The sequence below is a fragment of the Microcebus murinus genome, chromosome 15 (assembly GCF_040939455.1).
Source record: "Microcebus murinus isolate Inina chromosome 15, M.murinus_Inina_mat1.0, whole genome shotgun sequence".
NCBI lineage: Eukaryota > Metazoa > Chordata > Mammalia > Primates > Cheirogaleidae > Microcebus > Microcebus murinus.
Genome location: NC_134118.1, coordinates 17,254,958 through 17,280,616, shown reverse-complemented (window position 1 = coordinate 17,280,616; position 25,659 = coordinate 17,254,958). Strand labels below are relative to the sequence as shown.

General features: G+C 39.6%; 1 protein-coding gene across 1 annotated transcript in view; it reads left to right on the top strand.

Annotated features, from left to right (window-relative positions):
- KIF13A (kinesin family member 13A) overlaps nucleotides 1–25,659 on the top strand; it is a 198,487-nt gene that overhangs the window by 102,076 nt on the left and 70,752 nt on the right. The window contains 5 exon segments of the mRNA XM_020280123.2: nucleotides 10,545–10,637; nucleotides 11,528–11,708; nucleotides 14,472–14,559; nucleotides 16,293–16,427; nucleotides 17,126–17,238. Coding sequence (XP_020135712.2) covers nucleotides 10,545–10,637; nucleotides 11,528–11,708; nucleotides 14,472–14,559; nucleotides 16,293–16,427; nucleotides 17,126–17,238 — 610 coding nt within the window.

Here is a 25,659-nt window from a genome sequence, read left to right as displayed (position 1 = left end):
TTGAAGTGAAAACCCTTGTGCTAGAGCTAGGGAAAAAAACAGAAATAATCAGCAGAATTTGACACCTAAAGCATGGCATTTCTACATAAATCCATACCTTCCCCAAAACCTCATATATACATGCACATATACATAGATCTATGTTGAAGATTATAAAGTTAATATAGTCAACACTGATAAATTTGACAGTGGTTTTTGTAAACGTTTAAGTCACTGCTGATTGCATTTAAGGCATTCTTGACAATGAATCGATACATTTATCATTTCCTAAAATGTGCTATGTTAGTAGATAACAGTGACTGCCAGTAACCTTGGTTTTGTTTTCTTCCTAGTCCTCTATACATTTTCATACCAAAAATAAAAATAAAAACCAGTATGGTAGTGGCATATCTGAGGGTCAGTGTGGATGCAAACATTCCCTGGCCTCTGAGAGATTCTAAATTGTTGACTTAGAAATTATATAACAGTTCTTGCCATATGGCATCTTGCTCAGATTTGCTGAAGCCATGTGTTTTCAAGCATTGTTAATACCTTGCAACTCAGGAGAAGGGTTGAAATAGAAGCAGAGTGAGACTCGGTAATTCTCATTCTGCTAGCGTTGGTTTATACAGTGAGGGAACAGCTGAGCACCCCAATCCGTGAGCTAATGCTCCAGGACAAGCAGCCATGTTTGACTCTGCATGATGGAGGATTCTACGTGCTTAAAGGTAGAAATGATTTCTGCTCCACATTGCTTACCTGAAGCAGAACTGTAACGAGACAAAACATTTGGCACCTAAAATTTACACTCTAAACCCAACAGTGGCCAAAATAGAACCAATTTCTTTAGCAGAGTTCCACAATATTAGTTTGTAATTAATATTGTATTGGTTCATTGTGTTACTATTAAAGTGCTCTGTTTACATGAAGGTCAGATTTCTAGCAGTTAAAGGCACAGGCTCTGGGGTAAGACTTCATGGGCTCAAATCACTCTGCCACCTCCAACTGTGTTGACAGTGGACAATAATAACAGGACCACCTTCAGGAAGCTGAGGGAGGCTGAGGCAGGAGGATCACTGGAGCCCAGGCATTCAAGGTTGCAGTGAGCTATGATCATGCCACTGTACTCCAGCCAGGACAACAGAGCTAAATATTACAGATCTTGTTGAAATGAGATTATGTATATGAAACACTCAGCAAGTGCCTTATATAGAGGAACACTTGATAATTGTTAGCAATTAGGTTTAAATAATAGAAGTTTTCCCTATAGTTACAAGACGCACTAGTAGTTGGCTATTTGAAAAGTTAGATATTCACTATAAATGATGCATGCCATATTAAAAGATATTTATGAAAAAAATATAAATGTCAAATCCTCCCAGATTTAAAAAATATTTTTCTTTTAGTCTTTTATTAATTGCCTCACTCATACCTGATTTGAAATTTCCTTTAGTGACTCACTTTTATCAAGTTGTTACTAAGCATTCAACTCAGTTTTCTTAGAATCAGCACCCCTCTTCTTACATTTTCTAAATAAACTGTGTAATTACAGAGAAGTACAACTGACATAAACCAGTTTAGGAGCAGACACAACTGACCCTTTGTAAGAACATAACTTAGCTGTTGGGAGTCCAGAGAGTGGAGTACCAGCTGGGGTGATTAGCATGCAGTGGGCATGCATCAGTGTAGTTTGTATGTGGAAGAGAGAATGTTGGTTAATCCAGATTATTGCACAAGTGGAGGTCAGTTAAAATTTTCTGTTTTATAAGGATGTCCAAAATAAATGAGCTAAGCTAATCTTGTTAAATTTTTTTTATAATGTGGTTCTCTTTTTATTCTCCCCTCTACGCCTCTATTTTTTATCCCACCAAATCTCGCCTTCTTCCACACTTTACTTTTTTTTTCTTGTCCACATCTGTTCCTTAGAGTATTTGCTGACACCCAGATACTTACAACTTAATTAAGTGTATTTAGAGGGGTGGATCACAGTAGCAACAGTAGACAGTATAGTCCTGAGCACTAAATCCTGAGCACTGTGCTAATCCTTTTGGATGCCATAGGTAATGAAGTTGTCGAAGCACCCAATCAAGTAGAAACTATTATTGTCCCCATTTCACAGATGAGAAAACGGAGGTTCAGCGAGGCTCTGCTTCCTATGAGAGAGCTGGAAGCACTGGTAAATGTGGATGTCAGCCAATGACAATTACGTGTGGTGGCAGAGATTTTATGGAATCTACTCCAGTCACCAGCACTCCTCTGTTCTCTCTCACCCTAAAGAGAGTCCGTGTTAAGGAATTCATACTGGAGTGCTCTGGCTTGGAACCTAGCCAAGAATACTACTGACAGCATCCTCCCTCCTGTCAGAAGTTCTCTAGAATCCTCGTGTTTAGTTTGGGCTTTGTTTTAATCTCCCCTCAAAGTTTTGTAAATATTGTGCACCACACAGTCCAGCAGAGATGTTGAGTCAGGTCTGCTTGTATGTCAGAGAGAGACGGTGTAAAACACTCTCAAAGCAGATAGAAATGAAAGTTTACTTTGTGAGCAGTCGTTTTATGTGAAAACACCCTCCTGAGTGATTCCAACATGCGTTCTCCGTAAGCCGTTCTTCACAGGTGAGGCGGCTCTGTTTTCTTCCTTCGTTCTCCGCACCGGGGCCGGGGGCAGCAGTTGCATGACCCCTCCTTGGTGAGTCAGCCACTTTACTCAGCCACAGAAAAGGAGCAAGCTCATGACCAGCCCATTGCTGTTGGCAGGGTGGAAACATCCATCTGGGTGAGTCACCCTGTGCCATGCTGCCAGCAAGGGTTCCGAGGACTGCAATGCCGATAGCTCTTGGATGCCTCAGTGGAAAATGGCCCTGTGGTCTACATTTACCCTCGTGGCCTGGTTTCTCAGGATCCTCTTACCAGGCCCCTTAATGGCACACTTCTCTGTGGTTGATTAAAACTTAAATCTAGTATCACCAAATCAAGCCTTAGAGCCTTAGTTCCTTTATCTGAACTCTGTAGTTTGGGTCAAAACGTAAACCAGGTTTGAAGTCACCACATAAGAGAATTCCATACACTAAAGGGTTTTGAGCAAGGGATTTAGTTAAACCTTGCCCATGTTAGGCATTCTTCCCTCCTTCTGGTATGTGTGAAGAACCTGTCCGGTCTTGCACTGTCCAGGTGCTCTGATTTGGAGCTGGGCCACCTGCCAAGGCCAGACACGTCAGAATCGCTGTGGCTGTCAGCCCTGTTTAGAAGCGGAAAAACATCCTCACAAATGAGCAAGCCCAGGAATTCAAAATCACAAATAGTGAGCCCAACCTTTTTTTCCCTGCAATTTGAACTCCAAAGAGAGAAGAGGGAAAAGAAGGCAAACTGGGGACTCTGTTTAAACTGATAAAATTATTGATTGTGTTCAAATCTTGGATACTGTCTTACGTAGTTACTTTGGAAAAACAAGGAATATTCTGTTGATATGTCAGGTCTGGCCTGTGATCATCATGCTTAGTGTTCAGTTCAACCATGGTCTGTATGTGTCTGCCTTGTTTATTGCAGATTATAACCAAGACAGGGGTTATGCCCTCCTATTTCATTTTCCAACTCTCTAGGACATAGTCCACTGCGACTGTTTTACCTTGTGTCTCTTCAGCCATCAAATGGTGAGCATATGAATGAATGATAGGTGCATTTTCCCTTCTATCCTTGGTTTCTCTTCTTTTGTGCTTTGCAGTCAGGGCCTTGCCATAGAGAATTGCCTTGGTTACCCAGCTCCCAGAACACACACACACACACACACACACACACACACATACACACTGCTGCCATTCCCAATAGGGACAGATTATGCACAACTGTGGAGACCCAAGGGCGTTAGCTTTTCAAAAATCTGTATCAGAGGTGACTCAGGATTGGGTGACTCAGGTCTGTGACTTTGCTTGCAGGAATTCTATACAGGAGCTCTCTGTACGGTTCTGACATTGTATTATGGGTTACTTTGGGCATGCCTGCGTTTTACAACTTGTCTACATGGTTATAGGAGGTCTAATCATAAACCCCAGAGGAAACTGGCATCATGGTTGTGGTTATTAACAAGTGAAGTCAGGCTTGCCCTGTGGATTCACCACACCAGGCAGAGCTGACGTCTGCAGAGTGGCCGTCTCCTCACTGGCATCCGTCTTGCTGAAAAGCCACGGGCCTCTTGGGTTTGACAATGTTGTGGCTTTGCACGATTTGTCTAGGATAGAAACAAATACTCATAGGTCCTCCTTCTTCCCACAGGACTTGTGAATTCTCTGTCATGGGCTGGTGTGCATTTCCTCAGACAAATAGCACTTCATCCTACTTAAGTACAAACTGTAGTTGGGAAACATTTAGGGTGGAGATAGTGCATCTTTCATGGGATCCACCCATGCACTGTTTGAATTCCCCTATTCCCACCACCCAGCATAAATAGCTCCTTTTTTTGTGAACTGAGGTTCAAAAGCAGTTGGCAAGTCATTTTTTCCTTTGCTGAGAAAGGGGTCTGTTGTGTTTAAAAAACAGAAATGAACAAAGCACAAAAAGAAAAAACAACAAAAAAAACCTCTCCAGTCTTTTCAAAACCAGTCTTCTTAAGAAACCATATGAAGGTTTTTGGTATTTCATATTTTCTGTCACACAGTGAAGTGTAGCCATCCTTTGTGTTCTGTGGAGAGCTGGTTGTGAAAGAGCACAGAGACTGTGTGGAGTCCTATAGTGCCTTTTAAGGCTTTGGTTGACAGGTTGGCCTTTTTTGTAGCTGTTCTTACTATACCAGTGGTGCCCTGAAGGTCACTAGACCAACAAATTGGTTGCAATGGGTGATGGGGACACTTATAGCCATGACTCAAGCACTACAAAAGTAATCCATGTAAACAAAAATGTTTGTACCCATGTGATATTTTGAAATTTTTAATAAAACATCCTAGCAACCCACGAAGGTAGCAGCTATTATTCCTATTTTGTTGATGAAGAAACAGAATTTGCACAGTGTCATGCAAGCTAGTAAGGAGATGATAGAGCTCAAGTTTGAAAATAAAATTGTAAAAAAACCAAAATGAACAAAACAAGAAGAAAATATAGATGTATTCTATATAATTTGGGTGATGGAAGAGGATTTTGGGAAAATAACATACCATAGGTGAAAATCACAAAGGAAAAGGGAAAATATAGAATGTGAAAGACCAAAAGCTTTTGTATGGCAAAGAACAACATAAGACTGAAAGGTAAATGACAAGATGGAAAGAAAATATTTACAACATATACGATAGGCCAAAGGTTAATATCCTTAATATGTAGTGACCATTTTAAGATTAATAAGAAAGGCCAAGCGTGGTGGTTCACGCCTGTAATCCTAGCACTCTGGGAGGCCGAGGCGGGAGGATCAGCACTCTGGGAGGCCGAGGCAGGAGGATCAGCACTCTGGGAGGCCGAGGCGGCAGGATCGCTCATGGTCAGGAGTTCAAGACCAGCCTGAGCAAGAGCGAGAGCCTGTCTCTATTAAAAATAGAAAGAAATTAGTCAGACAACTAAAAATATGTAGAAAAAATTAGCCAGGCATGGTGGCACATGCCTGTAGTCCCAGCTACTCGAGAGGCTGAGGCAAGAGGATCCCTTGAGCTTAGGAGTTTGAGGTTACTGTGAGCTAGGCAGATGCCACGGTGCTCTAGCCCAGGGAACGGAGTGAGACTTTGTCTCAAAAAAAGATTAATAAGAAAAAAAGCAATGGCTAAACCAACTGATTTATAAAAATGAGCACAGGACTTAAATAGCTAATTTACTGAAGAATTAATACAAATGAGCAGTAAACAAAAAAAAAGAAAGTTAATTTATGAAAACAGGAGGCTTTTTTTCCCTATTCATTTAGTCAAAACTAAGAAGAATGATCATAGGCAGTGACGTTGAAGGTGTTGTAAACAGTGCATTACTAGACGACTTAGCAATTTGATTTTTTTGGACTTTTGCCTAGTAAAGTCAATAGGAAAGTGCACAGAGATAAACATGTAAGGGTAAATATTGCAGAAAAATTAGAGGAAAAATCTAAATTTCCATTGTGGGGAGCAGATGGAATCACTTATTCATATAACGGAAAACTCAACACCTATTAAAAATGCTGACATGGATGTATAATTTGTAGAGATTAAAAAATGTTCATTATTTCTTGTCTTATAAGAAAATTAATTTCCTTTGAGACATGAAGCCATAGTGGTAAAATGTATTCCAGTCTCTCTAGAACCCAGTCCTACTTAGATTTATAAAAAATACATGGAAAAGAGAAAACAAATCTTTTCAGAAACAGTATATTAGTTTTCTATTTTTTTGTATTCATTTTTTTTCTCAGATTTTTTCCTTTCCCAGTTATGAATAAAACTTTATTCAATATGTTAAATTTGAATATTCTATCTGCCAAGCGTAACTGTAACTAGAAGAACTTGACTGTTTTCTAAAATCATATGCACATATTTAGTGGAAATCAGAGTAGCTAGCTTTATTTTTTGTCACATGTATTTTGTTAGAATGCCCAGGAGGTTACTCTGAGTATCTGTGAAAGGGTGGTCTGTAATTTTTATCAAAATTATCTGACTTGGCCGGGCGCTGTGGCTCACGCCTGTAATCCTAGCTCTTGGGAGGCCGAGGCGGGCGGATTGCTCAAGGTCAGGAGTTCAAAACCAGACTGAGCAAGAGCGAGACCCCGTCTCTACTATAAATAGAAAGAAATTAATTGGCCAACTGATATATATATATAAAAAATTAGCCGGGCATGGTGGCGCATGCCTGTAGTCCCAGCTACTCGGGAGGCTGAGGCAGAAGGATCACTCGAGCCCAGGAGTTTGAGGTTGCTGTGAGCTAGGCTGATGCTACGGCACTCACTCTAGCCTGGGCAACAAGGCGAGACTCTGTCTCAAAAAAAAAAAAAAAAAAAAATTATCTGACTAATACATACTATGTTGACACATCTATTCATACCCCATTGGCTTATTTATTATTTAACAAAGGCCTACTGTTGTCTTCAGGGATTCGTTAGAATTTCAAAAACAGTCATACTTTGACCAAAGTGGAAACTGATACAATTAAGCATTTCTTTTTAAGGTTAACGAGCAATGTTTTGATGACTTTTATTATTACTAATGAGGAAAGGAGCCCTCAATTAAAAACACGTCAGCCCGAGAACAGCAGTGTCAACGCAGGAAAAATTCAGTAAATATGAGTGCCTGCCGTGCGCCCGGCACTCTGCTAACATGCAGTGACTCCTCTTTTCAAGGCGCTCACAAACCTAGCAGGAGAGGCAAACGTGAAAAGAAAAAATCGGGCAGCGTAATAAGTTCTGGCAGTTTGTCAAAAATACCTTGGAGACGAGAGCCGGGAGCAGGTGATTCCCGGTGTCATGCAGCATGAGTTAACCGACATGGGCGGACATCAGCCTTAACATTTGGGAGTCGGTATAGGCAGGCCCGGGCCCTGCCACTCACAAGTGATGAAGTTTTGGGCAAATTGCTTAACCTTTCTGAAACCCAGTCACCTTATCCATCATAATTCATACCTACCCTACCTGGACATTGTGTGGATTCAATGATATAAAATATGTAAAGTATATTACCAATAGGACAGTTCATAAAAATTAATTTCCCACCTTCTCCTTAGTAGCATAAGTAATAAAAGTACACTAGTTTAATTAGGTTAAGTAATGTCCTGTTTAGTATTGTGATATTTGGACATATGCTAAATTGAAATTTACTCTTATATTTTTATATGCCAGGGAATTCTTTGTTCATTTTTCATGCAATTTTAGTATACACATCCTTGTTGTTGGGTTTTTTTCACTTGTAAACCTATTTCATGTAGCTCTATAGTATTCATTCTTGTTTTTTCCAACGAATAATCTTTAGCTTAAAAGATCATTCTTACCAAGGAAAAAGACACTTTGTGACTTACTCTTGAAAGAACGTAGGGAAAATAATCCCTCCTAATTCCAACCTACTCGGCATTCGGAGCAGAAAGCAGAAGTGTTACGTTTCACTACCCGATATGTAGGAATAGGTATAAATTCTTGATTGGTTAATGATTTCAGGCTCTAGCAGGCCATGCTAAAATCTCTTTGACCACACACAGTGCTCCTCTGCAGTTGAGTCCTTTCATCAACTCAAGCTCTTGCTTTTTTTCAAATTATTAAATATGAGCTGGAATCATGAATTACGGTCAGGGTGCTTGACCTAGCCAACTCTTAAAGTCTCTTGTCCCCACCCTCACCCCACCCCCTTCCTGGGGGCTGGTTAACCAGTGTGGAAGATCAAACAGGATTGATTGCTTCATTCAGCTGCTTATGCCAAGAAATGTTGCTTTTAGAATGCCTTCAAATGGCACTTGGGTCTGCGAATGGCACTTGGGTCTGCATGAGGACCACAGGCAGTTCTAACAAGCCTGAGCACAGGCTGCATTTGATTCTGGATCCTCTCTGATACAGGACTCTCCGTTCCAGATATAAGGCCTGCCTTTTAGCATGGGGCTTGGGAATATGTGTGGAATAAGGGAAGGTACTTTGAGAAAACGTGTGAGAAAATACTGATGTGTATGAAAGATCACGCACCAGGGTGGTCAGATATTTTCTTAATGAGCACAAAACTATCATACTTGACTGTAACATAAAAGCAATTCTTAAAGTGTATGTGTAGTAGATAATTTTGACAATACCCTATTCTTTTCAGAACGTGTGTGTGCACAAATACACACACACGTACCTTTAAGTAGTCTTCACAACGAACCTGTGAGTTTCAGAAAAAAGGCTCTTAGGATAACACCCATTTTAAAAAATCCACATATCCCACCAACATATTTTGAATATCTCTTAGGTACCAGGCCCTCAGTGTTGGATGGTAGAAGTTAGCAATAGAGAAATAAAGTTACATCATTTGGTATTTTTTTTAATTCATTTTTATACCATAGCATCTATAGATCTCTCTCTCACACACACACACAGTATTTGACATAAGTTTTTACATTATATGTACAGTTTTAAAAATGGCTTTTTTTCACTGAACAGTATTTTTTTAATTCTAGCATTTTTATACATAGATGTGGGGTTTTTTTATTTTATAAAATATTGTGTAGTATTCCATCATATAAAAATAATCGCATTCTACTTACCCACTGCCATACTAATAGGCATTTCATTTGATTCCAGTTTATGGTTTTATAAATAGCACTGCCATGAACATCCTCGGAAAGGGCCCTTCGTGGGAGAGTGTCTCTAAGGTAGAGGCCTCACAGCGGGTTGGGGAGTGTGGGCATATTCCCTTTTATAGAAGCCATGAGGTTTTCCTTCATAATGGCTCTCTTCGTTTATTCTCCCACCAGCAGCTTATGAAAATACCTATTTCCTCAATCCAGCAATATTTGATGTTGTCAAAGTTTTATTTTATTTTTTGCCAGCCTAATTGTTGAAAATAGTATCCCTTGTTTTGTGTTGACACACTTTTAAGAGTCCCATTCCACGATCATGATAAATAATATCATGATATAACAAGGGACTTCTAAACTCAGATCCAGCTTGGCGTAAGAGAAAAACATGAAACCAAAAACTTACTTACATTGTTTTCAAATGTAAAAGGAACTGTCATGTAGGATAAAAAGGTTAGACTGACTCATTATTTCAACAAACAGTTATTATGCATTTTGTACTAGGCACTAGGATTACAAAGATAAACAGATTATAGCCTCTGACATCAGGGGCGCTCATTCCAGTGGAGGAAACAGGTACTTAAGCCATTAGTTTCTGCAGATGCTGTAATGGTGAATGTTCTGAGAACTATAAGAGCATAGAGGAAGGAGAATGTAATTTTAATTCTCTTAATGATGGGGAATAAATGTTCAAAAGTCACCAATTTCAAAGTGCAGTAAATGCTTGTGTTTTAAAAAATTGTCACACCTTTACTCTTCAGCCTGACTTACCATAGTTCAGTACATGACTGAATACCCCCAAGAGTGACAATATGATGCAGAGAGATTCATGTAAGAGAACTTGTCCCTGGGGCCCCAGTGGGAACACAGGTGAGGGTGCCTGCAAATCTACAAACAGCAGTTGAAGTCATCACTCCACCATCACCAGTGAACAGTTTTTTGGGACATGGCATGTACAGAACACCATGCTAGGGGACAAAGGGGGTACCAAAGTGTGTATGACATGGTTCTTGCTCATTGGAAGCTCTGAATCCAGATGGGGAGATAAGGCAATTGATGTTTAATGACATTTTTGGTTGCTAAGTCATAAGAACTAACTAAACCAAATTTGACTGATGCTTCCATATGGCCCACTGACAATGGAAAGGAAACTTCAATGCCTAAAGAAATGTCTTAGAGGGAAACAGTTTATGCACGTACTGAGCTATAATTTAGAAACGTGAATGAAATTGCATATATTGAGCTATTAATACGTAGCCTTGCCTTGTTCATAGTAGACATTCAGTACAATTTTAACCTTTTTTTAATTGAGATGTTACTAATACAAATGTGTTAAAAATTATTCCCTTTTTTTGGTTTTTAGTTTGTGTTTGTCTTGGTTTTTAGGTCAAGAAGTGGTTTTCAAGTGCCTTGGGGAAGGAATTCTTGAAAAAGCCTTTCAGGGGTATAATGCTTGTATTTTTGCATATGGACAAACAGGTAAGAAGTGGCTTTTATTTAGCATCAATGATTAAATATGCATTTTTGAAAATTTAAAAATAGAAAACCTCTGAGAAGCAACAGAAAAATGCTTCCTGACTTTTGTGCATTTAGCTGAATTAGATGATCAAAAGTAACCATCTTTTTGAAGGTGCAGCAGTTTTGCTAATTTAGTAATTTCAATGTTAATAAGCAAAGCTAATTTAAAAACCTTACATGTCATTTTCCTAAGTTATCGTTTTAACCTGTATTTGAACTAGAAGAATACTTAACCAGTTTCTCAGTATAAATGTTATAGTAAAAACTACAGAAAAACTCTTAGTATCATCCTATACTGAGGATCTTTACCAGGATACAAAAGTAATGATAAGTTATTAAACCCAGGCTTGTGAATCAGTTGGTTGAAATAAGCAAACTAAAAACATACTAGTGGTTCAGTGGTTAACACTCTGAGCCACTGTTTTTTCAGCTATGAAGTAGGAATAAATAAATCACAACAGTGCTGGCTAATTACCACATCATAGCATAACTAAGAGACTCAGATGAAGGAATAAGTATGATATATACAACAGTAAAATACTATCAATGTTATCTTGATAAAGCGTGGTTGGAATTTTACCATACATACTTTTAAAGATTATGTATTTTTCGTGCTTGCATTTGTGCACATTCATCTGTAAGTGAGGTGCTCTCCAGCTCTTGCAATGGGGGTCAGCCTGCAGGCGGTGAGTGTAATAGAAAGCGTAGCAGCAGCTTTGGTGTCCCAGGCTGCGTCTGAGGGCCTGGGTTTTCGGGGCCAGATGTGCCACTCTTCTGCTGCGTGACCTCAGCTGATACATACATTTCACTTCCTTTTCTACCCTTTCTTCTTCTTGCTTTCTCTTCTCCAGGTTCAGGAAAATCCTTCTCCATGATGGGCCATGCTGAGCAGCTGGGCCTTATTCCAAGGCTCTGCTGTGCTTTATTTAAAAGGATCTCTTTGGAGCAAAATGAATCCCAGACCTTTAAAGTCGAAGTGTCCTATATGGAAATTTATAATGAGAAAGTTCGAGATCTTTTAGACCCCAAAGGGTAAGTTAATGATTGAAATGCAGCTTGTAAATAGAGGGTAAATAATTTTAAATGATTCTAAAAGTTAAAATCAAGGGTAAATGTATGTATTTGAGCCCTTGCTTTTTTTTACTGTGGTTTCAGTTCATTTACTGAAATCATCAGCTTCTCAAAGCCCATCAGCATACCCAGTGTATATACAGTTTATCCTGTACTCATGTATAAAGTTGCCTGTGTGTGCCTTTTTTTTTTTTTATTTCTGGTATTATTTTTTGCCACCATGAACTATTCATAAAAATTGAGTTACAAATAACACGTTGGTTCTTCCATTTATACTGATAAGAATCAACTCCGTGTTGAAGGTAAAATGGTTGAAGGATTGAAGCAATTCAGTCTAGGCAATAGTTCCATACCCTGGTTGTGCATTGGAATGTTGTGGGGAACTTTTTAAGGATCTACTGGAGTGACTAGACCAAGGCCCACCCATAGAGACTGTGATTCAGTAGACCCAGGGGGAAACCTGCATCTATATTTTTTAAAAACTAGATAATAAAGATTAGATGAGTTTGATTCATAGAGGAAGGAAAGCCATTTACATTTTTTTGAGCTAAAAAAACATTCTTTACTGTATGTAAATAGTATGTATTTATAGAAAATTAGAAAGTAGGTAAAGTATAAGAAGAAATAAAGATGATCTCTAATCCCACCATTCAAAAATAACCATTGTTAATACTTTGGGGCATTTTGATCCTGTGTTTCAGATCTATGTATGTGTGCACATTTTCAGGTCATTCTCTTAAAAGATAATTCAGCATCCTGAATTTTTCATGTAACACAATGAATGCTTTCTCCTGTCATTAAAAAATAAAATTCTTTTAGCAGCTGAAATGTAACATTTGTGAACGTTTATAAGTCCACAAAAATCTTAGGTGAAATCAGAGGTGTGCAATCAAAACTTTGAGTGACAAAGAAGTGGCCCAATCATAGGAAACTTTTATATTTACTTTAAGAAGCTATTAACTATTTAATATATAGAAAAGAACATTTATAACACCTGTAAAGGGTAAAGAATAATGAAATCAACAACTGCCTTCTCGCCACTTGGCTTAGTAAATGGAACATGACCAGTATTTTGGAAGCCCCCTATATGTTCCTCTTGGATCCCATTCCATTCCCTACCTCTTCCCAAGGGAACTACTATTATGAATTCTGTGTCTGTCATTCTTTTACTCTTCTTTGGCATTTACACATAATTTTGCTCAGTTTTTAACTTTGTGTGACACTATAATATATAGGTTCTTCGGTGATTTGCTTTTTCCCTCCCCCCAATGATTTATTTATTCTTATATATGAAGTACTAATTCATTAATTTTTACTGCTGTTTGGCATTCCATTGTATGATTATACCATAATTTATGCGTTCCCCTGTCATTGGTGTGGTTTCTTTTTATTATTACTGCGTAGCTCTGAAAATTCTTATATAGGTCTCCTGGTGTATAGGTGCAAGAAAGAGACTACATCAAGGGCTGGAATTGTGAGTCACAAGATACTAAATCTCCAACTTTATTAAATAGTGCAAACTGTTTTCCAAAGCAGTTATACCAGTTTACACTTCCACCAGCAGTATACAAGAATTCCAGATGTTAGGCACCATCACAAGCACTCAATATCATGCTAGATTTACTTCTTCTTGCTGCTGAATAATGTTACAGAACCTCTGGTTGTGCAAGCAGACTGAGCTGGATCATGTGCATAAACATAGCTCTCTTGAGGACATGCATTGTAGTATTTCCCTGTTTAGAGTACTGCAGAATTGTTCATTGTCACATTGAATTCTTTTTTTTGTTGCCCAGGCTAGAGTGCCATGGCGTCTGCCTAGCTCATAGCAGCCTCAAACTCCTGGGTTCAAGCAATCCTCCTGCCTCAGCCTCCTGGGTAGCTGGGACTACAGGCATATGCCACTTTGCCTAGCTAATTTTTTTTCTGTATATTTTTAGTTGTTTGGCTTTCAATTTTTAGTAAAGAGTAGGGTCTCATTCTTGCTCAAGGCTGGTCTTGACTTCCTGAACTGGAGTGATCCTCCCGCCTTGGCCTCCCAGAGTGCTTATGGCCTTGGTTTTAATCTCTGTTGTCTGTCAATAAGCTCTTCAAATGGGTTCCAAATCAGGTTTGCTATTCAAAAACTCAGAGACTTAAAGTCTTCACCAGTAGAGACAGTGCTAAATATAGGATAAATACTAACAACCACCATGCTATTAATATAATCTCATTTCTTTATAAAATTGTCATAAAAGCAACATAAATCAATGCAACTTAAAGGAGTAAATTAAAGTTAAAAGCATTTTAATATTGTTCACTATTTGTCCAAAAATTTTAAAACATTGTTTGCTGAGAATGTGCTTACTTATAAAATAGCCTTAAGGTTAAATTTGATCTAGCATATTTTTTGCTTCACTCTTTCCTTTTTTCCCCCCTATGTGAAACAAGTTCATCTACTAAAATGAGTTAGCCTAACCTAGTTCTGTGTACTGACTGTTTAGCTTGGGACTAGAGATAGGATGTTTTAAAATAGTAAGTTACTTTAAATAGAAATCAGAGTATAAAAGACATTCCTCATGTGGAATGCTGTTTTGCTAATCCAAATAAAGTAGTTTTAGAATTTGTGTGTGTGTATGTGATTAAAAAAAATTCTTTTGAAATTGCAATCTTAGTAAGTACCTAAAAAGAAAGAAAAGCTTTCAAGTTTGGTCTGTTTCATTCATTCCCTTTTCCTCCCTCCCATAGGAGTAGACAGTCTCTTAAAGTTCGAGAGCATAAAGTTTTGGGACCATATGTAGATGGTTTATCTCAATTAGCTGTCACTAGTTTTGAGGTAAGTTTTTTTAAATGTTGTTAAAAAACTGGCTATAAATCAAAGTGTATAAGTGATGTTGAATGTATTTGTATGTGGATGCTTTACAACATACTGATACCATTCACGTCCTCAGAATCCCGGTATCGGCACACCCCAACTCGAGAGAGAAAGGGCTTGTAATCACACTCTTCAGGCTCGTTTGTTGTGAAGGTTTTGTGTGTGGCTGAAAGGCCTAATGATTTGAGGTTGCTGAATATTTTCCCTGATACCACACTATTGAAACTGTTCTCCTTCAGTTTCCCGGTGACGTCCTTCTAGACAAATGTGGTAGTCTAAACAGATTTTGATAGTTAATTCCAACCCCTTTATTTTGACAGAATCTCCTGCCTTGGTTTCTGTCACCTTTCATTCTTCTGGCTCTTCTGGTTTTTTTTTTTTTTTAGTCACTCCCCTTTCCATTGACTGGCATATTTTCCTTTTCTTACTCCCTGACTTAAAAGGACATAAATGCCTTGTTACAGTCTGAGATTCTTTTTTCTGCCCTTATTTCTGTAGTCATTGCTTTGGAAATCTCATAACACAAACTACTCTCTCTGTTGCTGAAAAATGTGAGTGAATGAATGAGTGAATGAACAGAAGAATCCCTGTACTTACTGGTGCTATCTATGCAATGTGGCTGGCCATTATCACCTCAGACTCAGTATGACTAAAACTGATCTATGACTTAATTCTCTCCAGTCATTTAAAGGAAGATGTATAGAGTATTGCTCAAATCAGAAATAGGGCATAGTGTCATCCCTTTTAAAACATTTAGATTCTGAAATGAATGGAAACCTTTCTGCTGTAAATGTGCAGCACCTTCGAGGAGGGCCTGGTTCTTAGCTCAATGCAGTTGAAGTCCGTGTCGACATCATCCTGTCACTTATTAGTAAGAGCAGGGAGCACTTGATTTGTACCCCAGCTCCCCCTCTCATTAGATATGGGAAAAGGTATTTGACTTCCATGAACTTTAGCATCCTTATGTGTAAAATCAGGAAAATACTTAAGTTCATTCTGCAAACATTTTGTAAGAGCTCATAGGCTCAAGGTATTCTGGGAGCAAGTGTACAGCGTTAAACAAGGGAAGTCCCTTGCCCTTGGAGAGCCACAGCGTTGGAGGAGGAAGGCAAATGAGCAGGCAGTAGTGGGTTGTTTAGCACAGGAGAGTTAGAATTAAATAAGGTCACTACTGTTACTGAGTATCTAGAGCAGGCGTCCTCAAACTATGGCCCTCGGGCCACATGCGGGTGTTTTGCCCATTTTTTTTTTTTACTTCAAAATAAGATATGTGCAGTGTGCATAGGAATTTGTTCATAGTTGTTTTTAAACTATAGTCCGGCCCTCCAACGGTCTGAGGGACAGTGAACTGGCCCCCCTGTTTAAAAAGTTTGAGGACCCCTGATCTAGAGTGCTCAGTAAATGTTAGCTCCCCTAGGAACTTAGAAAGGAGAAAATAAGGACTTAACAGAGAAAAAAAGGCAATTGGGGGAGGGAAAGAAGAATGGAAGAAGACTGTTCATATGCTAGAAAGCTCAGAGGGAGGTGGAAGCTCACACCATGCTTGATGGAGGAGAGGTAGGTGGAGAGGTTTTCATGGAAGGGTGGTGATGAAGGTGCCAGAGGAATCGTAATTCATTAGCACATACCCCTGGTATGCAGGACTGTGTTCTTGTGCTTTTGCTTATGGCGTTTTCCTTATGCTTTGCCTCTAGGATATCGAGTCTTTGATGTCTGAGGGAAATAAGTCTCGGACGGTGGCTGCGACCAACATGAATGAAGAAAGCAGCCGCTCCCATGCTGTGTTCAACATCATAATCACCCAGACACTTTATGACCTCCAGTCTGGGGTGAGGGATTGGGCAGAACCTTGGGGACAGTGGAAGATCTCAAAGTGTCTATGTGGGTGACGTGTTTCATGGTTGGAGTCAGTGGCTGAGAATTTTATGTTGGCTCTTGTACTTCCTAAAGGAACTATTTTGCTTAAATCCTTTAATTTCCGAGGTCTTTCTTTATATATAATTTTTTTTTAAAATTGGATTTCTCATGTAAATTCCCTAATAACATGAGGATACCACCATGCAGCTTTTAATATGCATCTTTGCATACTGAAATTGCCCTAAAAACAACTAAGCCTACTTCATAGTCAGTTGAGGGATATGAAAGAAGAAACCACAACATCTAGCCCAAAGAACACTTCCCAAAAGATGAAAGATTGGACCTGAATGTGCAGAAATCCACATCATCAAATATTTCCTCATAGGCACATAACATCTCCAGATTTCTGACTAGATTCTGGAAAACTGATATACTGGTTACCTGGATGTAAAACAAAATGCTACATTTCATACCAATTTAAATTTTGACTGTGAAGTTAATTGCTAGTTCATATAACTCTTCTGGCCATTTAAAATCTTGAGAAGTTTGCTGTTGGAGTGGGATGGATACTCAGGTTGCTCTCAATTACAGTACAGACATATGTGTAGGTGTCTGTGTGATTTGTTTTTGCATTAATGTGTGTTGTTTCTCTCTTGTTTTCTACAACTAGAACTCAGGAGAGAAAGTCAGTAAGGTCAGCTTGGTAGACCTGGCGGGTAGCGAGAGAGTGTCTAAAACTGGAGCTGCGGGAGAGCGACTGAAAGAAGGCAGCAACATTAACAAGTAAGGTGGCTGGTGCTGGAACGACCGGGGTGCTTTTCTTGTCTTTTCTTGGGGGACTTGCTCTGTGAGGGTCGGAGGTTCTGGTGCACGGGTTGCTCAAAGTCTGTGTAGCTTTGGTAAACTGAGTTGAAGAAAAACAATAGCAGCCTGCCTCTGTTAAGATGCATGAGATTTATGTGAATAAAGCTGCCTGGTGCAACCCTGCTCAAAAATGATATAAACAGAAAGGTAAGTGCCATGCGTTCTTACTCATGTGGAAGCTAAAAAAGTTGATGTTGACCAGGCATGGTGGCTCAATGCCTGTAATCCTAGTACTCTGGGAGGCCAAGGCGGGCGGATTGCTCAAGTCAGGAGTTCGAAACCAGGCTGAGCGAGACTCCGTCTCTACTAAAAATAGAAAGAAGTCAATTGGCCAACTAAAAATATATATACAAAAAATTAGCCTGGCTTGGTGGTGCATGCCTGTAGTCCCAGCTACTCGGGAGGCTGAGGCAGTAGGATCGCTTGAGCCCAGGAGATTGAGGTTGCTGTGAGCTAGGCTGATGCCATGGCACTCAATCTAGTCTGGGCAACAAAGCGAGACTCTGTCTCAAAAAATAAAAAATAAAAATAAAATTAAAAAGTGATGTCATAGAAGTAGAGAGCAGAATAGTGGTTACTAGAGGCTGGAAAGGGGGAAGGGAGGAGGGATGGCCAGAGGTTGGGTAACATATAAAATTACAGCTAACAGGAGGAGTAAGTTCTAATGTTCAGTAGCACTGTAGAATAACCATCGTTACAACAATTTATTGTATATTTTCAAGTAGCTAGAAGAGCAGATTTTGAATGTTCTCAACACAAAGAACTGATAAATGTTTGAGGTGATGATGTACTAATTACCTTGATGTGATCGAAATACATTGTAGACATGTATCAAAATGTCATTCTGTACTACATAAATATGTACAATTGTGTGTTAATTAAAAATAATAACAAAAGAAAAAATGGTATAAACATATGTGTATCATTGTATATCATGCAGTCTTAGGTAAATGCAAATCAGTTTTTTAAATAAAATACATATTGAATTCAGGGAGCTTATTCTGAAAAGAAAATCTGCTTTGAATCCCTTCTTAAGGCTAATGTTGTTTAAATATCAGCACCTTTGGCTTGTCCGAGCACAGTGGTTTTTATAACTAATTGATCACAACCAATTATAGATTCCTTTGTTCCTTCTTCACTCCCATTGCTTCACTTGACTAGCCTTAAAAAATAAAAATAAAAAAATTAAAGTAATAATAGTAATATCAATACCTTAGAAAAATGTTAACAGTTATTGAATAACTACCATACTGAAATCTTGCAATGTGCCTTGAGTGCCTATGTTGCACTCAGTGATGCAGTAAAAGCTGAAAGAGCAGAGGGTGAAAGATGATTAGGAGTTTGCCATATAGGCAAAGGAGATAGATGCAGGTGGTCCACAAAGAGGGCCTCAGTAGAGGCGCTAATGAAGGACTTGTTATTTTTGGTTATGCAGTATCCCTGGGTGGCCCCTGATATGCAGGAGGAAGTCTCTTTGCTTTTCAACATGAAAGGGAGCAGAGTTTGTATCTAAGAGTGTGCATTCAAGCCACACTGGCTAAGTTTAATCTTGCCTCCACCACTTACTAGATATGTATGTTGTGGAAAAGTGATTTAACCCCTCTATGTTTCATTTTCTCATCTGTAAAATAAAGATAATAATAGTACCTATTTCATAGATTTGTTGAAGATTAAATGCCCATTGTGTGCTTAGAATGATGCCTGGCACATAGTAGGCATTGAATAAATATTGATTGTTATAGCTGTTATTTTTATAATAGGGATAAACATTATCATTATTCCAGGTTCAGCAGAAATTACTTTAGTCTGTACTTGTAATATTTTTCTGTGGAGCCATATTAACTTGGGATTTGGTTTAGGACAGAATGTGGCGAGAGGAGATATATTCAGGAACATGTTCGTGTAGCTTGCATTTTGAGATGACGTTAGCACATTGTGATTCTAGTACACAAAGACTTAAAAGTTAGAAGTAAAACATTACCCGCTCTATCAGATGGACACAGCACACTCACTAGGAAAGACTGCTACTTTAGGGAGTTAATTTTCCAGTCATCCTGTCTCCTGCTCTGATAACAAAGGATTTTGCTGTATTTCCTGACAAGGCATTACAGGATCCCAGACTAGCACTGCAGCTCTGGGTTCCAAAATGAGCTCAGAAACCAGGAAGGGAAGACAGAAGTGGGAGTGTCGGGGAGCAGGTTCCGAAGGAAAGATCGCCATCCCTCACAGAGGTTCCTTTGCAGGTGGTGAGCCTTGCCTGCCCTTTGCCTACTGGCTGGGTGTGTAGGACAACATGGGAAAGTCTGTGCTGTGAACTTGTGGGGGTTTAGAGGATATGTGCTTGGCTGGCCTGGATGCAGAATGGTCACTAACTTTTACTGAGCTCTTGCCGGTGCCAGGCACTGTTCTGAAGGCTCCATATGCAATGACTCATCTGACCCTCACATCGATGACATGGGTCTTTTATCCTCATTTTACAGATGAGAAAACTAAGACCGAATGGGGTTAAATAACGTGCCCCAGGTCACCATGCTGTAAGAGCCTGTCTCAGATTTGGTTGTAGGCATTTAGTCTCCAGAGCCCAGGCTCAACTACTAGGCTACATGTTGGGGGTGGCCATTCATTTTCTTGCCTGGGAGTTTCTGGTTGATACTTTTGTCCCAGAGTAAATATTACTAGTGCCCCCTTCAATTTGGAAATTAAATTATGTGGTGTCCCTTACTGGATTACCTTACGGCTACATGATAACATGATTTAGATCTTCTAGTAACTGGCTCTTTTCCATCATGACTTGTTGAATTGAATGGAATTCTCTCAGCATCCTACTCTCTTTTCTTATTTACATACTAGCTCTTTCACAAATGGATGTGTGTATTTTTTCCTGCCAACTCATGAGATATGATCTTCATTTTTTCTTGAACTACTTAGCCTCAAGCATCTTCCTGTCTTGGCCTCCCAAAGTACTGGGATTATAGGTGTGAGCCACCACACCCAGCCCTTGATCTTCACTCTTAAGAGTTCTTTGTAGTTTTCACAGCACTTTCACTCCCCTGCAAGGCTCATAGTGGATATTTTTAGTCTCTATTTAAAGATGAAGAAACTGATGCTTGGAGACATTAAGTAACATAAAGAAAAGCCCAGCAAACATTTACTATGTTTCTGCTATGTGTCTGGCACTGCAATAGATGCTGGGGAAGCAAAAGGAATTTAGACTGTGGCAGGTAGAATAATGCCTCCCACCTCCCCTTAAATAGATCTACTATCTAATTCCCAAAACCTGTGCATTTGTTACCTTACAAGGGAAAGGGATTTTGCAGATGTCGTTAATTAAGTGAAGGATTTTTTGAGATGGGTGATAATCCAGGTGGACCCAATGTAATAATTACAAGTGTCTTACCAATAAAATTGGGAGATAGGAGAGCCAGAGAGAGAGTGATGCAGGGTGAGAACAATTTGACGAGCCATTGCTTGCTTGAAGTTGCAGGAAGAGGCCACGAGCCAAGGACTGTGGGCAGCTAGAAAAGGCAAGGACAGACTCTCCCCAGAGCCTGTGGAAGGCACGCAGTCCTGACGATGTCTTGATTTTAGTCCAGTGAGAGGCATTCTGGACTTTTCACCTCCAGAACTATAAGATAATAAATTTGGTTGATTTAAGCCACTTAGTTTGTGGCAACGTGTTGCAGCATGGTGGCTATCCTTGATGAGCACATACTTGAGGACAGCAGTACATCTCCTCACTTGAACGGTGAAAGGGAGGAGGATTTTCTTGAATAGAGAAGGTCAAGATAGCCTCTCATGTGTCTTTTGCTCACTTTGTGGCCATTCGTGTTTCACTGGGGGGGGTGCTGTATAAGATCCCATCAGGGGTTATATAGAGCACTGAATTAACATCCTGAAATCCCAAATATTCTGAATTTCAAGATATATGTGGCCCCAAAGATTTCAGATAAGAGATGTGGACCTGTATTTTTTGATTCATTTTAGCAAAGTGTGTTGAACACTGGCTAGGCATGAGAACACAGGGATGGGGGAGATGGGACTCTGGCCTGGGGAAGTGGGGATGGAAGACGTTGGGAATGGTCGTATTAATACGTTGGGTGACTAACATACCTGCAAGGATCACGGAGGGCTTCCCAGAGGAGACACTACAGTTTCTTGGTTACATAAACTAGCTGTGTGACCCTTCTGTGAAATGCGGGTGAGGAAACCACCCAATGAATCGGGTTGTTAGGAGGGTTAAAATTCATTGCTTTTTGTGAAGCGTTTAGAACAGTACCCCACACATAGGATGCTGTATGTATAATGGTGTGCTAATAAAGTAACATAAAACAATAAACTGAAGCTGCTTCCTGATAGCTCCACAGATGGCTTTTTAAGCTTTGAAAATCAGTGCCCAGTTGAGCGCTAAAACTAGGTAAATCTCTGGCATGTTTCTTAACCTTTCTCTCGGCCTCCCATTTGGATTTCTTTGTGTGGAGCGTTAATAATCCTCTTAAGCAGACTTGTCAGGGACTTCACATAGACATCAGTGTCTGCTTAATGGGCTGTGGATTTAGGAGCCTCATCTCTCCTGAAGCTCTTAAGAGCTTAAAAGCACACGTTATTCCTTTCATTGAAGCCCTGAGGCGTTGTGTGGCTGCACTGCCAAGGAATGTTCAGAGTGTAGGAGGAATAGGTCATCTGTAGGCCATGTTCGCAAAGGAATGCCTCTGAAACACCAGTATGCTGCTCCACCTGTCTAGTAAGGTGAAGTGAGGAAGCCTTTTCCCTGCCACTGGAGTCTGGCTGCTTTAGCTGCACCGAGAACTCATTTGTATCATACAGCACTCTCTCTAAAGCCCCCAGAGGTCGAAAATTATTTCATTTTATTCTCAGCAATGGCTAGTCACCAAATGCAAACATTGTTCATCTAATGAGTATCATTTCCATTCTCAATTCTGTTTTAATGGCTGTGGTTAATCATAAGGTGTATACTAACCCCTTGCCAAAAATGGGTTCTACTGAACACTTGTTCTAGGGGTATTTGTATATGTTGATGAGCATTCAGTTTAATGATTGTCATTAGCCACTGGAAAACAATTTGTAAGGAAATGAGGTTCATACTGTAGGTATAACTGTTTTCTTTCCTCTCCTGTCATTTCATAGAACTGTCCTTACCCTGTAATTTGTCACTCATATTCTTTTGCATTTTTCCTTTACTCTAAGAGTGGGGACTGGGAGGATGCTAAACTCAAATCTATTTTGTTTCCTCGTCTTTCACCTAATTCTTTCAAAGTCAGGGATTGCATTCTGCACTAGGCAACAGAAACCAGCTACATGACAATGAAACGGCCTTAGTTTGCTCATTTAACAAGAGGTCCAAAGGCTGGTGCAGCACCTCAGAAATGCTCACAGCTTTACTAACTTTAGTGTGTGTTCATGGCATCCTCATGATCGCAGGATGGCTCTCCCTCTCCAGACATTATATCCACATCTAAATGAGAACAAAAGAGGAGGAAGAGAAAGGAGGAAAGGGGAAGAACCACAGGCTTCTGGCAGCTGAATATGTGCCCTTTTTCCCAGGAGAACAATAGCTTTCTTGGAAGCCCGGCCTGGTAATGTCTACCTACATTTTCTTGGCCAGACTGTGTTTCTTGGATACCCCAAGCTGCAAAGTTTAGAAAATGCAGTTTTTATAATAGTTCAGCACATTGCCTCCAGCAAAACCAAGTTTCTCTTAGCAAGTAACATCCATCATATCCCAAAGCCATCCTTTTTAGATGGAGGCACATGTTCTGTCCCTCACTGGGATCTAGACTCAGAATAACTCAGCAGATATTTACTGAGTACCTTCTGTAAACCAAGCACAGTAATTGCACAGAGGAATATAGAAAGCAAAGAATGGTCTCTTCCCTCAACGTGATCACAGTCTAAATAGAGACAGAGAAATATGTACACAAATAACTCTAATAAAGTTCAATAAGTACATATATATAATCTAAGAAAAAGATTATTGGAAAAATAAGTAAAATAACATTTGAAATCCATCCTAGACAAAACAGATAACTCACATCACGCTATATCCACTCCCAAGGATAGAGATACAGTGGTTAGAGTTTTAAGGGAAATTTGAGTAGGTTGGGGAGATGCAGAAAAGAAAAAAATCATGTTCAATTTTTTCTTGTTGATTTTATTTATTGGAACAGCTTTTGTTTTGACACTCCCAAGTTTCATTTGCTTTTTTAAAATCCTGAGTTCTTCATTATTACAGATTGGTAGCTTTTTAAAATTTTCTATCTTAAAACATAACTCTGTTTATAAACATAACCTAAGACTTTCTTCCTCTCCAGTCCAGCCCTGCTCAAGAATTTGTAGTAAGAGATTTAAAGATTAGGAGCTTCCTTACTGTATCAAACTCCAGCAGGTTCAGGGAAGGAGTAGTGCTTTGGTAGAATAAAAAGATGCCTAGAATAACTTTTTCTGCCCCTAAAATTGGCAAACCACTGCCACCCTCTTCTGGACATCAGTGAAGGCAACGAGCTGCCCTGTGCCTCCAGCTTGAGAAGATAGTACTAACAGCATCCATAATGAGTGGTTTTATTATATTTTTAAGCTCCCTGGGAATAAAATTCTCATTAAAATATGTAAGCCTAAAAAAAAAAGTTTTCTTACAAAACAAACAAAAAAATGTATAAACCTGTGGTTCATCTTTCAGATGTTGAACTTTTGGTTTGGAGGGTTCTAGAAGCCCCCGGATCATTGCTTCTGGGTGGAACCTAGAAGAGAAGGATGGTATAGGCTGCTCATCACTGGATGACCTGGCCTCTTGCAGTTATTTTCTTTTTGTTCCAAGGGGACCTGTAATAGGTTTAGATAGAGTTCTTGTATTCAGTGTGTGTGTCCTATTAGGCAAAAGGGTGTGGCTTCTCCTAATGATACACTTCTCTAACTGGTAAGTTATAGAGCAAAGTGCACACGGAAACTGCAGTTATATACCATTTCCGTACAGCTCCACCCCTCTGCTGCTGATGCTTGCATACTATACTAATGCAGGGCAGAGAAAAAAACAATCTTTTTCCTCTACGTTCCCAGTAAATTAGACTGGCCAAAAACAAATTAACAAGAGAAAAGCAACCAGAAGTTTATTAGCATGTGCGTCTTGTTTACACATGGAAGCATCCAGAGATGAGTGACCCAACGGGGCAGTTAGAACTTGGGTCTATATATATCATCTTAGGCTGAAACAAAAGGAATAAAAGGGGTTTGAGGCTTCTGGATGGGGAAGGCCAGCTATGGGAAGATGACCAGGGGAAGCCTGATGAACAAGGATGGTTCAGTAATGTTTTGTTATGTAGGTTTAATTCACTGCCTTCCTACTGTTAAGAGCTATTGAGTCCTCCCCTACCTGGGCTGGAGTGGGAGACACCTCTAACAAATGGAAATTTCCTTTACAAAAGGAAAGCTTGGGCCCAACACAGTGGCTCACACCTGTAATCCTAGCACTCTGGGAGGCCAAGGCAGGAGGATCGTTCAAGGTCAGAAGTTCAAAACTATCAAGAACGAAACCCCATCTCTATTAAAAAATAGAAAGAAATTAATTGGCCAACTAAAAATATATAGAAAAAATAAGCCAGGCATAGCGGCGCATGCCTGTGGTCCCAGCTACTCAGGAGGCTGAGGCAGCAGGATTGCTTGAGCCAGGAGTTTGAGGTTGCTGTGAGCTAGGCTGACGCCAAGGCACTCTAGTCTGGACAACAAAGTGAGACTCTGTCTCAAAATAAAGGAAAGCTCGTGCCCTCTTTTTTAGAGCTTTTCCTGAGTCTGCTGATTCTCATTGGCATTTATTAATAGTTCAAAATAATTTGTATGCCAATGAGACATATTTTGGGCTGGTATTTTGCAATTCCCTTCACTCATCTTACAGAGAAGACATTGCACAGTGGTAATTGGATTGATTTTATGTTTCATCATTTAGGAGTTCCAGAAACTTTCCCTTTTTTCTCCCTGCACTGTCAAATTAGGAAATATAAACAGTTGCCACAAGACAGAAGAACATCTTCTCTCCGTGGTGAAAAATCCATTTCATCCCCAAAATGTGTTTTCATGTGAAGGGGTACTGTTAGCCATGTGAACTCAAATAAGATCTTAAGCACCCCAGCTGATTGAATTGGACCCCTTTTGGCCAAAGGCACCCCAGAAAAATCTTAAAACTGATTTGTCTGCTATGAGCAGAAGGGAGGTCAGACACACCTAGTTATGCCCTGTCCCTTTTGGAGTTATTCTTTGTAACAATAAGATACAAAATTATTACCAAGGGCCCGACACAGTGGCTCATGCCTGTAATGCCAGTACTCTGGGAGG